The 13,711-nt window shown below is 35.8% G+C and overlaps 1 protein-coding gene across 1 annotated transcript in view; it reads left to right on the plus strand.

Moving 5' to 3' along the window:
* Nucleotides 1-13,711, plus strand: part of LOC118269550 (progestin and adipoQ receptor family member 4) — a 93,914-nt gene that overhangs the window by 75,317 nt on the left and 4,886 nt on the right. The window contains exons 3-5 of the mRNA XM_035584691.2: nt 5,178-5,281; nt 5,444-5,581; nt 13,452-13,592. Coding sequence (XP_035440584.1) covers nt 5,178-5,281; nt 5,444-5,581; nt 13,452-13,592 — 383 coding nt within the window. The remainder of the gene's footprint in view (nt 1-5,177; nt 5,282-5,443; nt 5,582-13,451; nt 13,593-13,711) is intronic.

Below are 13,711 nucleotides of genomic sequence, written 5' to 3' on the forward strand. Positions count from 1 at the left end.
ACAGTCAGGAGAAAATGGGGCCATTCACTTCGCAAACTGATCATAATGAATTAAATATTCACGGTGTGCTTTTTAAAGAGGACTTTATGACTTTGTAATAAGGTTGAAAATTTATTAATAATGGGGTATGTTGATGTGCTAGTGTCTTTGCAATAATATTGGAAAAGTCGTGTATCTTTAGTATATTTAAAAAAAAATGTTTACGTTGATATTTCGACACCAGCAATTTATACTACGCTAACTCGAAATTTGGAAAAAACGTTTTTTTATGCCAAGTTGCTTAAAATGTGCGTTTACATACGTCATAAAAAAATTGAGAAGAAATATGCAAAAATAAGAAAGTTACAAATCTTATAAAACGCTAAGTAAAGGTATTTTTTGAAATCACTCGATTTATATTACGCTAACTATTATTAGCGGAGTGTGCGCGGGGATCACTTTGGTCAAAATCCGTGCAACACTGCACTAACTCATAGTTAGCGTAGTTTAGTGCGTTCGTGTGTATACTTGTTCGTTTGTAAAATGAACGACTTAGCGACTTTTACATAGTAAATACTTATGTGTTAACGTATAAATTAGTTTATTAATGGTACGTTGACTATTCTTTTTGTGAGTAAGTACATGTTCTTTATAAAATATTGAAATATGCATCAGATGATTGATCAAGCACTACGACGTCCCGTACTACACTACGCTAACATAAGTTAGACGTGTATAAGATGTACATTTTTTTTGGTGAATTACGTTTATATACGGCTAACTTGCGCTAAATCAAAAAATAGAAATAATTAAGAAAATATAAATATGAGATATTACAATAAATAAATTTAATATTAAGCATACCAAATTTCAAAAAAGTATCTTAATTAATGTAAAAGTTATCACGTTTTTCCCTTTAAACGCCTCTACTGTAAAGTACGCTTTTTGAGTTAGCGCAGTTTAAATTGCTGGTGTCGATTTGTTGCAATTTAAAATTGCCGCACTTTCAGTCAAATGTGTCCTAATATCATGTTATATCAGTTTTTTTAATCAATGGTTGTATTCCTTCCTTTTCCCTTCGAATCGTTTTCGAGAATGTGACCGTCTAAAAATAAAACAAAGTTATTAAGTAAATATCGTTTAACTTACAACAATATTATTGGAAAATGTGTATAAAATATGAAAGAAAAGTCATTATCTGCAACACGTGTGATGATTTATTCGCATTAAGCTTTACCCACATACATGCAATACAAGCGTTTTTTTCATAAAAAAATGCACGCTGCATTGTATTCTTAACAAAGAAACATTAATTTCTTGAATTTATCTTTTACCATACACCATTGCTTTCAATAAACTATTGCTTTAGATTCGAATCCGATTCAGTAAATCAACTAGCTTCCGTATTGGAACGATCCGTAATCCAGCTAAAGTTTCGGCTATCAATAAATATTACCGTCGTAGTTTAACGAAGCCTACATACAATTTACACGCTCATAAAATACAAAAAACTAGAGGATATGAGCTGTATTTAACTTTGCTTTGCTGTATGAAAATTGTTTAGAAGATAAAAATAAAGTCATACAGTCATACTTCATTAAGGTTGTTTTCTGCTTTTGTCTCGTTGGTGAAGTTGTCGCCAGTGCGACTGCCGGACAAGAGGTCTCGGGTTCGATTCCCGGGTCGGACAAAGTATTACTGGACTTATTTCAGTTTTTCGAAAATTTCTCAGTAGTAGCACGGAGTCTGGAATTGTCCCTATGACATGGAACTTATAACACAAATGGTGAAAAGTAAGTGTACATTGTATAGCGAAATTAGGTGCCGTAATGTGCCTACCCCTTCGGGGATAAAAAGCGTGACATTGCTTCTTTTAAAGTATATCTATGTATTATTGGAACATACTTAACAGCAATAAACAAAAACTACTCTTAAACCTCTCTCTGTTTCTTAACCCTTAAATTGGCACTGTACTCCACAAATACCATAAACTTTAAAAAAATCTAATGACCCAAATATTTAAAAAAACCTAATTTTTTTATATTTAATAAGTAGCAATAATTGTCAATCTAGGTAGAAATTTATTGTAAATTGTGGTAAATCGAAAATAATTTGTCAAATACAATTTTTTTTCGAAACGGTCTGGTGTCTCTGCGACCCGGGTAAGGTTTTTATTGTTTTCTTTACTTTTTCGTTTGGGAGTTCTGGGTTTTTGGCTTTGAGGCACAAGGGGGCCTAACAAGTAACATAAAATATTCGATATTATTGCTCTAATTTACGTAATAACAATATTATAAGCTAGAATCAAAGTATGTACTCCGTGAATACCGTTGCCAGATCAGTAAGAAATAGACTTTGGTATACACGAAGTACATTGCCAAATGAATAGTGTTAATCAATATGTATTTTATTTCCATATTTTATATATTATAATAACAAAAGTTGAGTTTTTTTTTACGTTTGATGGGTTGACGTTTGGCTGCTATCTCACCTGTTCGTACGTGATGATGCGGCCTACAATGGAGCACGTCTGCCCATAAGCAACCTATTCACTCGGACTTTGAAGACACCCAGGTTATACCCATCAGGAAACACAGATTCCAGCAAAGAATTTCACTCTCTAGCAGTTCGCATAAGGAAGCTTGAAACAAAGCGCTTGGTGCGAGTGGATGGGATATCTACCATGAAGCGTTGGCGCTTCGCCGATTGTCTTGTGGTTCGATGATTTAAGGACTAGGGGGAATCAAGTTGTGCAATTCCACCTCGCACTCTCCGAAATAATCTTGCAGAGTATGAACGTGACTGATGACGTCAATTTCATACTAAATAATTTTTGTTTGTTATGATTTTTTTGTAAATAAAGTAATAAATTAACAAAATGAGTATTAGTGATATATTGGCAGTGTGCTACACGTAGTACAAACGTAGTTTACACTATAATTGGCAATGTACTCTCTGAAGTACACAGGTTTTCGCGAAAACTGTAATATACAGATTTTTTCCATAATTTTTTTCACTCCTCTGGGATCATAATAAATACAAAAATAACATTAAAATGATAAATTAAAGAAATAAAAGTGCTTGCCAGTTTAAGGGTTAAACTCTACTAGAAAAGCAGTGAAGTGAACCCCATTGAGAAATAAAATCCGCTTGTACTTAAACTTCAAGTAGGCAGTATTTTTTCCAACAAAGCACAGCTCAGCTTTAGTTGGAACACCAAACATTATTCTCCGACCGACCACAGAACGGCGACGCAAACTAAAGCCTCTTCAACGAGGCAAAGGGTCTTATATTCTCGTAACACATCGACGGTTAAAAGGAAATAGGGTATAAGCGACATTTTGGTCAAAAATTAGTTTATTATGCTATCCTACGTAAAATTTTCTACTCTTTCGAATACGCTTACTCTCATGGCTCTACGATGACATTTTTGGCATTTATATCCTAGCAAAAAAAAACATTTTCCTAGTATTCTTTCGACGACTGACGAGTATAAACGGCTCTCCTGAACATTTCATTTTTTGTCCCTTTCCTTTTAACCGTCGATATATTATGTACACAGAACATGTTTCGAACGAAAAAAGGATTTATTACAACTACAATAAAACTTATTTCGGAAAGAGGGTCATTAAAAACGCATCTATCATGAGATTGACGGCCAACGAGGAAGTTTTCGGTCGTGAACAGTATGTAGGTCTGTAGGTACATAGCTAATCGTGGCTCGGTGGTTCTCATGTAATGGCTTGTAACTTCTGCCCGTCATTCTTCATTTTATGGTCGATTATTTAAGGCAGTTGAGGATGTAATTTTTAAATTATTCTTTCATGTTTCCATGGGTTCATGTTTGTTAACCATGTTACCGTAACTATGGAGTTAGCAGAATCCGCGTTATGTTTTAGAGGTGTAAAGGAGTGGCTAATATAAACTGACTGCACGGTTGATGCGGATGTGTAGCGGGTTCTAATCGCGCACGGAACAACTCTTTGTTTGATCCGCAAATTGTTGTTTCGGATCTGAGTGTGATGTGTATATAAATTTGTATGTTTACTCAATCAAACATTTACTCGTATTAAAAAAATTAAGATAGGTTACATACATACGAACGTACAAAAGAACCGCAAGAGTGTAACTTACGTAAGATATAAATAAATGTTACTTTTGCACTGCATAAATAGCTGCGAGCAGTTTCTGTGCTTTTATTATTTTTTCTTGTTTTCCCCAGTAGAAACACATTCATTCAATTAAGCAGAATGCTAATGGGCACTGAGAGAAATATTAATTTGTTCTTGGAACGGTTCTCTTCGGGATCTTAATGCAATTTGTTATCTGCAACCATTTCTCCAGTGTAAATTGTGTTGCAAGGAACTTTGTTTACTTTACGCTACGTGACAAGATTTTCTTAAGCATAAGCAATGACTTTTATAAATACTAAGAAGAGAAATTAAATTATTTAATCCGAAAAGTGAAGTATTATTAGTGTGAATGGGTTATTGGCGCTAAATACTAGATTATTGACACCTTTACCATAAAATACATGACTGTTTACAATATACATTTACCAGAATTTTGAAATCGATAAACTGTCCATATTGTTCATTGAACTCCTAACTTACCTAATATTTCACATATAGGTATAATATTATTTTCGACACCAGTAAACCGGAAAACTGTCTAGTATATTCGTGACTTTTATAGCGAAAAGATAAAATGGAGCTCCCACTTTATTTCCGTGTTTAAAATTCTTGGTAAAATTGTGAGGAAAATGCGGCGCCGTCTCTAACGTTCGATTGTGTCGGATATTTCCCGGCCGGCTACTTCGCGCGGCTCTATCCGACTACCATGTATTCTGTATCGTATATCTGTAACAAAATGCTGTTTGGAACTTGTAACGATTGCCTTTTTTGAGAATTAATCTGACGTACGAAATGGATGTAAAGAATTTTGTAGCGAGCGTGAGACGTTAATAAAATAATTTAGAATTATTTTTCTCCTGCTTAGAATTAATATTTCTCCAGAATAGATCCCGATACAGTAGGAATGAAGGTACCTATTCTATGGTAACCTACCCCTGAATAGTAAATTGAATTATCATCTCTAGATATAATATTATTACATTTTTTTCTAATTAGTTTCAATATAACTTTATGGTAAAATTTATTGATGGCCATATTTTAATAGCAGTTTCTGTTTGTCTGCAGGAGCGATCCCGATGGTGACAGCGACAGTGTACTGTGCGCCTGCGCCGCTACGGTACCTCGCACTCGCAGTCTACAGCCTCGGCAGTCTCATCGGCCTCTATAAGGTAATAATAAAAAAATAAGTACACCGTCTATCTTGACAAGTTTTTCACTGAAAAGCGAAATCTATCAATTTTAGTTTTCATTTCAATTCAAGATTGCTTTGTATAGAATTTTCAATGTTATTACAGTAGATATTCTTCACACCTACTTTACGTTTAATTCAGGCAATGCGCGCATGGTCTCCATGGGAGCGACGGCTATGTTTCGCCGCTCCGTTCTGCATGCGCGTGCTGCTGGCCGGCGCGCGCGCAGCCCGGCTCGGCGGCGGCGATCCGCACGCTATACTGCACGTCTTTTTGCAGGTACAGTAACTCTGGACAAATGTGAATTAAGAGAAGAATTAAATAAGGGATATAAAACTGTGACTTATGCAAAAGTATTATTTCGAAAGAAAAAAAAATCGGGCTATTTTGAAATGCATCATATAACACAACGTGACGTTCTAAAATTTTTGCGTAGTAAATAGTAGTAACAGACAGTTTACGTTTATTAAAGTACAACAACTTGGCGCTTTAACGATTAATAACCATTTCATCGATGCAATAAAACCCTTTTAAAATGTCGGCGTATTAGCGAGTCTTTGTGAAACATTTTCTTATTCTCTCCTTAATTTTAAAACCTTCATCTAATTGGGAGCGTACTCAGCTCAATAACTCCCATTCCCAATCAGCCGTAAAATGTCTTGGCCGCTGATGTAGAGTGCAATTACCGGGAACACAGCTTGGTAGGTATGCTTCTAGATCTGGCACACATCCAGACGGCTGCTGGTGACACTTGAGATTTATCGTCCACTTTACCCTGCCCGTGACGTCACACAGATGTTACGGCGGACACCGGCGCGTCAAGTTACCCTACAGCTACCTTTGTCTCATAAATATTAATGTGTGCAATACTGAAAAACGGTCAGAGGGTAAATGGAGGATATTCATTCGACAGGCTGATCATGGTAATGAAGAATAATTCAATCAGGTGTGTTGGTCGGTTTTGAGTTACCCTTAGCCAACCCACTCTGTATTGAATACTGAAGCACTTAGTTAGGTTTTACATAGCACGGATGTCTTTATTTTATAGCAATAAAGTCGAAGGATTTTTTTAAATATTTGATGGGTCGATGTTTGGCCACTATCTCGCCTAGCGGTAAGTGATGATGCGGTCTACGATGGAGCACGTCTGCCCATGAGCAACCTATTTTTAAAGGAAAAGTTTGATATAGTTTAATGTGCTCTGATATATGTACTGTTATACAAGAGTAAATATATATTATGTCTACATAAGTACATACATATGTGCTAATATTATGTAGGATATGTCAGAGTTATCCACGTCGGTTGACAGATTGATGCTCATAATGCGAGCGGCAGCTGGGGCTCTCGTCAATTGTGCCACATATTGCCGGAATGGGAAACTGAAAGCAAAGTTTGTTTTTAAGTCTTTTGTTATAGGTATCTTCTTTGGAATTGGAATAGCGATTAAAAAAGTTAAGTTTAATTTGAGAGTTAAACAAATGGAAACAATACCAGCATTTCTTTTTCTGATCTATTTAGCAGCCATAAAAGATCCTGGAAACTCAAATCTTAAAGAACGTTTCTTACAGTCTACATATAACTTTTTTGTCACAGGTTAGCTGTTGCCCGCGACTTCACTCGCGTAGAATAATGACTTCAGACAGAATTTATATTCTTTACAAATTAAAATATTTTGTCTTAAATATTCCCAGCCAGCCATTTCAGAAATTAGTCGCAAACTACACAAAAAAATATTTAGTGTATTTATCGTATGTATGAATATTCCTATAAGCAATTAGTCGTGTAGTAAAATGTAGTTATTTCAATATTACAAACAGAGACTCCAATTTTATTTATTAGTCTAGATTTAGATGAAAACATTTAATTGCGTTTGATATAATAAATTACTCATAAAACCTTTATCCAAATATAGCGAACACGAGAACTTATACGTATCTATCTGCAGCTAATTTCGGTCGTGTTCCAAAGACGGGGGACATCGCAATAAATGTCAGACATCCAGACACAAATGTAGCTAGAGTTCGGTCCGCAGTAATATAACAAATTCTAGACATACGACAAATAATTCGCTTTTGTTCTTTACTTTGGAACGTTGTTCATTGTGACAAACGAGTAATGAACTTTATACTGTCAACTGTAAATACATAAACATGGCTTCGCTCTTTTTTTTCTGAAGGGGTAGACAGAATGCTAATAATAACAGCGTCTATACGTAAATCTTTTTTTAATTAGTACTTAGACTATTTTAATTCGAATATATTGTTGGTACCCGAAGTAACTCAGCAATCGACTCGAGATCTCTGGACCACACACAGAATTTTTCCTCCAATCTTAACTCGATCAAACTCCCCTCGTATTCAAAGTAAGAGTATAGGGAAACCAACCACAAAGAATGACAAAATATATGAAAGTAAACTAAACGAACCCTTTTGATAAGAAAATGTACTTTTTATGTCCCTTTATGAAAAGACCTCGTTGGTCGAGGGTTCGCAAGACAAGAGGTTTCGGGTGCGATTCTCGGGTTAAGCAAATTATTACTGGGATTTTTCGGACTATCGAAAATTTCTCAGTAGTAGCACAGAGTCTGGAATTGTACCCGTTGTATGACAATAGGCTCACCCTCTATTATATGGGACTTAGTATAACACAAATATTGAAAAGTGGGCGTACATGCCGTAATGTGCACTTCTGCCTATCCCTTTGGGGATAAAAGGCATGACGATTCGACGACACTCAAAAGATAGTTCATAGAAAACCTTAAAGTACACAGACAGTAGATAGGTTACTGGAAACCTTATCTCGTTGCAATAAGAGCTATAATTGTTGTGTAACTGTCAAGTACTGCGGTCGCTAAGTTAACAAGAGCATGTTTTTCCGTTGTTTGTATCAATATTATAATTGTCTATTGATTTCCATGACAAGCAGGATGTTTCCTGCTTGTCACGCCATCAGTCAACTTGAGTCACTTTATTCAATACTTATTAGTATTTTTACGTTTCAAGTAAAATATTAAAACAAACAAAGATTTTATCAGTCTCAGTCAGAGAAGGCCTATGACTCTCTTAGAGGTCTATACCTGTCTAATGGGACATCACTGAGCTCAATCTAAAATTTGAATCCTTGCAAACATTTTGTAATTGCTGTTATCATCATCATCTAACTTATATATATCATCATCTGTCTTACCAAAATTTATTGGAAAAGATAAATATTCCCGCTCGTCCGACATGCGGCAGACATGTGCAGCCCAGTTCCACTTGAAGCTTGCGGCTTACGACAAAACTCACTTCTGAGTGGAGCACACTCAACGTCATTAGATCTCGCGGCAGGCCCAGAAGGAGACGGTGGGATGAACTAGATTCCTATGAAAAGGATTGGCCACAGAAAGATTTACGAAGAGACGAGTGGAAGCAGGGTACGGAAAGGAGGCTTTTACCCTGCAGTGGGACCACCATGGCTATAAATAAAATAAATAAATAATAAACATTCCAAACTTCGACGTTCTCAATTCGTAATTCCTTCAGCTACTTGCTTTACGAAAGTATTGTCTGTACCTTGATCTAAACCAGTAATAAAATCGAAAGCACTGAATAATGAGATTCTGGTACCACAATAAAATGGCAATAGCTCGTCATTTCGTCTCTTTGTTTGCAATAACACATTTTACGGGCACTGTAACTGTGTAACTGGTACTAATGGACTGTTATCTTGGTACTGGTACCTTTAACACTACTCTTAACTGATATTTATTGTTTATTGAACAGGTTTCGTGTACTTACATTGAATAATGACCTGATATTTTATTATAGATTTGTTGTATTTTTTTTAAGAAATATTGCCCGACACTAGGATTGCCTCCTGTGTCGTGGGTGCGTTTACAAACATACAAATTTCATATGCACATGAGACCCAGACCCGAAACAACAATTTGTGGATCACACAAAGATTTGTAATGTGCGGGAAGCTACACTTTGCAGCCGAGCAGTCAAATAGTGCTAGTTAACAGGATTTACCCAAAACCTTATTTAAAAAAAGTGTAAATATAGCACCTTTTGCGATTGTAATCGGTATCACCACACACTCCGGGGGCGCACCTGACCGCGCATCTTTTTAATCCAATTTCCTGATTAAAATGAACATTTTGTGAAGTGCTTATGGTGCTATTTAACTCGATAAATTTAGGTCAATACTAGTACATACTATTTATCCAGTCTTAATATAGTTACTATATACAATTTAAGATTTTTTTTATAGTCAAAACATAGATAGTTTTTATGATTCATTATTAATTCATTAGTTCGCTCACTATTATTTATTTTAACGCATTAGTAAGTTAAATATTGATATTTAAGTCTTAGACTACCAATAGAAAACTGTTGAAGGTAAATCCTTCGCTAGCGTCGGTCACCAGTGACCACAACGGCGTTCAATATGTTGAAAAAGCTATAAAACGACACCAAAAAACAACGCTAGAACCAAAAAACAAATGTAAATTACACGACATCAAAAAAACCACTCATGTCTCTATAACTTTTCACATTCTCTTACCCGCAACAAAAACCAACGTGTATTGAATAAGTTGAATCAATACGCTCCACAATAACCTTTGCCTATAAACCGGGGTTCCAATGGCACACAAAATAATAATTATTGTGAAGTTACATAGTTGCATGGCCCGTGTTACAACCCTCCGCCCTCCATGGCTTGCTGTACGGGCACAATGGGGTTGGAAGCCTGCCAAATGACGTCGGGCCGTACTCCGAAACCAATAGAAACGAAGCTAAATAATCGCTCATCCGTACGTTTTAGACGTTGTGCCTATTGTTTGAAGACATAGGTTAATGAAACTGCGTTTTTGGAATGCAATTGAGTTGTTTAAAATGTTATGTGTTTTGATAAATTAAGGACATACTTGTATGCGTAGGATCTTTCGTTTGTTACTTTCAAAAATTAATTTTTTTCATGATTCAATATGAGTCGATACTTTACGTTTTATATATTTGGAAAAAATCTATCGCCACTTGACTAAGTGGACGTGGAAACAGATATAGAACTTTAAAGAAAAGTTCGCCAACTAGAAGTTAGATAAGGGTATGCCTATAGTTCGTTGAAAGGTCGCAGTGATTAATCGGTAAAGAAACATACAGACCTTACTTACTTTTAGATTTACGAAGAAAGCGGTTTTACCTTAGAATAAAGCAAAAACGAAAACGAGCAATAGGAATCTGTAATATATCATTAGTTTGTATATATGTGTACAGTAAGTATAATATTTCGTGGACATTATATAACACATTATGTTCCTGTGGGTAATGGATGCTGTGCGCTGCCGTGTGGGGAGATTGATGGCGTACTATTTCTGTAAACATTATATTAATAAATCATTACATATTGTTTTTCTAGCAACTTTATTCCTACAAGATTGTATGTGAATACTTTTAGATTTTTATATCAGAGATTCTTAGAATATGAGAGGATATGTGAGAATATATAACACGAAGTCTAAAATAAAATTTGTTCTTATTGTTTTTTTTTTATTATCATAAAACGTTGCCCCACATTAGGATTTCTCCTGTAACGTGGGTGCGTTTACAGACATACAATTTCACATGTACATGACACCCAGACCCGAAACAACAATTTGTGGATCACACAAAGAGTTGCTCCGTGCGGGAATCGAACGCGCTACACGTTACACGGCAGCCAGTTGCCCAGCCACCTCGCCACGCCAGTCATGACATATACAATATTGACAAATACATAGCTATTATTAACATAACCACAACAGTTATAGTAAATGCACATCGATTACCTGGTATTGAAGAGCTTAATTACTAAATTGCCGATGTTAGTCATTACCCACCTAATATTCTGAAAAACCATATAGGAATATAAGAATTTCCACAGATAACTTCAAGGTAACTTCCTTGCGGTTATGTTTCTCAATTTACCTTATCACATGTACTTAAAGTGTGCGTTTAAATTAAACGTTTTCCAACAAACGTGATGATTCGGTTTTTTTTAAAGTGAGTCACTTAACAACTTAATAAGGAACTTAACTCAATGGAAATGAAGGTACTCAGTGATAAATCGAGTGTCGTAAATACGGCTTCCACGAGGAGTTTTTGATCCATCCGATATTTTGCTCAGGCAGTGTCATATTATGCTTAATAAGAACAGAAGTCAGGGGTCCAGAAATGCCTTAGAATCTTGTAATATATTGATTACACTCCAGCAGCCATAAGTTTGTATTATTAAACGTAAAGGCACCTTTGATTTCAATACCTTAAAGTTACTTACTTACCAAATAGAGTTGCAGACTACCTAGCGGGTTAACGAGGCTCCGGCTCGAAAAGCAGGAGTAGGAACTGGGTAGTTTTTAGTCAATAAAAGTCTGGCATTCCCTCTCGCGTCGCCCTAGGTGGGAGAAATGATTGGATGAATGGCCTCTCAAAAAATATATAAAACCTGCGTAGACTCAATATATGACTTACCTATGTAGTACCCCAAATCTAAGAAGAGCGAACTATTAAGTTATACTTACAATCAAAATCGATTTAATGACTAGTACCTACATTAAAGACTTGTATAAAACATCAGCTATAGTGGGTGATGTTTACACAAGTCTATCCAATGTAGGTAAGGCTCAGGTCTCTTTGTATTTTTCTAGCGTACCTATATCCGTTGACCCCCTTGCAGCCGCTAGATTATTACGCTCTCTGGCTCTTAGCCAGCTCCATAATCCGTAACGAGTTTCTTGGCTTTAGTAATAAAACCAAGAGAGGAGATCAAATCGAAAATCTTCAACTTATATCTAAAATACGTATAAAATACAAAACTGTGTAGATAAAACTACCATCAAAATATTTGAGTCATCTTTTATCAATACAAAAATACCCAAATGAAAGATTCGTTGATAAACTCTCTTTACACACACACACATATAATCTAGTGACATAATGACCCCATAGATTACACACGATACAAAACTAGACAGTATAGTATTAATGTGACATAAATATTCCATAAATAATAAACAAACAATCCCCTACGATGACAGCTCGGCTGTAATAGGATCAGTGTGCGTAAACCGATTACATAGCTCGTTAGGTCCAAATGAGACCTGCCCGACTGTGCCCGACTCTGCCCGAGTGTGGCCGAGTGTCCCCGACACACGACCCTGCAGGGCTTCAGTTATGAAGATGCACAATTAACTTACTCCGGCCCTCGGCTAACTAATATTAATGAAGTTAGAGGCATTACATCAAAGCTGTAGTTTGTTGATGGAGAAATAATGTTTGATGCTACTTCATTCTGAATGAGCAGGTTTCACATAGACTGGTTAAACTAGGTAAATGGTATATTGTAGTTTATTTACTGAATAAATATAATTCATAATCTAGTTATCTTCATAATCGTTTGAATAGTCATCATTTAATTCAATAAAATGTATGTAATAGACAAAAAATCGCTGCGATTATCTGCAAATTCAATCCGCACTAGTGACCAATGACTATTATTATTGTTAATTTGTTACTTGTTTGTAAAATAATATCGTGAGTCACTCGGAGCGTGCCGGTGCAACAGATAAATCTAGTTAAAAAAATATGTTGTTTTCCTGGAGTTCACATAATACATACACACGTCATATGTTATATGTTATAATAATTCTTCTTGTAGGTATTACCATTTTCCTTAAAGCCAATTACATAATACCTGAACATAAAAAATATATGTATACGATTATACATATATTTTTTATTTATGGTAAACGTATAAAAAATAACGAAACATAAAATGTATTGGTAATTCCAGTTTCGACAGACCAGGGACTTACTTTTAAAATGTGACTTAAATGATAAGCATGTTAAACGTACCAGGATCGCAGCAAGGAGTATTATATCACATTAAAAGCAAATTGTAGGTACACAATATCTCTAGCGGAAAAATTCAGATCTTATAAGAGGATCTTCATGCCCTGACTTATAGGTTCATTCTACCAGCTTTCCCAGTGTAATCTTTCTTTTTTACTAGCTTTCGAATAGAGAATTATTGGAAAAGGTCTAGCCGTTCTCGAGTTATTCCATTAATCATTAACTTCTGTTTTTATAGATTCATGTACTTATGAGCCGTTGTAATGTTACAGGATGCAGTATCCCTGGGTGGCGGTGTGATCGGCGCCATGCATATACCGGAGAAGTGGTTCCCGGGCACGGTGGACCGCTGCCTCAACTCGCACAACATCATGCACGTGCTCGTCGTGCTCGCCGTCTACTCCATGCACCAGGTCAGCACAAAGGAGAAGTACTTCTTAACCAGACAGGGTTAATATACCAGCTACGTCAACTATTACATAGAATGGCAATAGGCTCACCACCTATTACATGGGACTTACAACATAAATTG

Source organism: Spodoptera frugiperda, chromosome 30, assembly GCF_023101765.2.
Source record: "Spodoptera frugiperda isolate SF20-4 chromosome 30, AGI-APGP_CSIRO_Sfru_2.0, whole genome shotgun sequence".
Classification (NCBI taxonomy): domain Eukaryota; kingdom Metazoa; phylum Arthropoda; class Insecta; order Lepidoptera; family Noctuidae; genus Spodoptera; species Spodoptera frugiperda.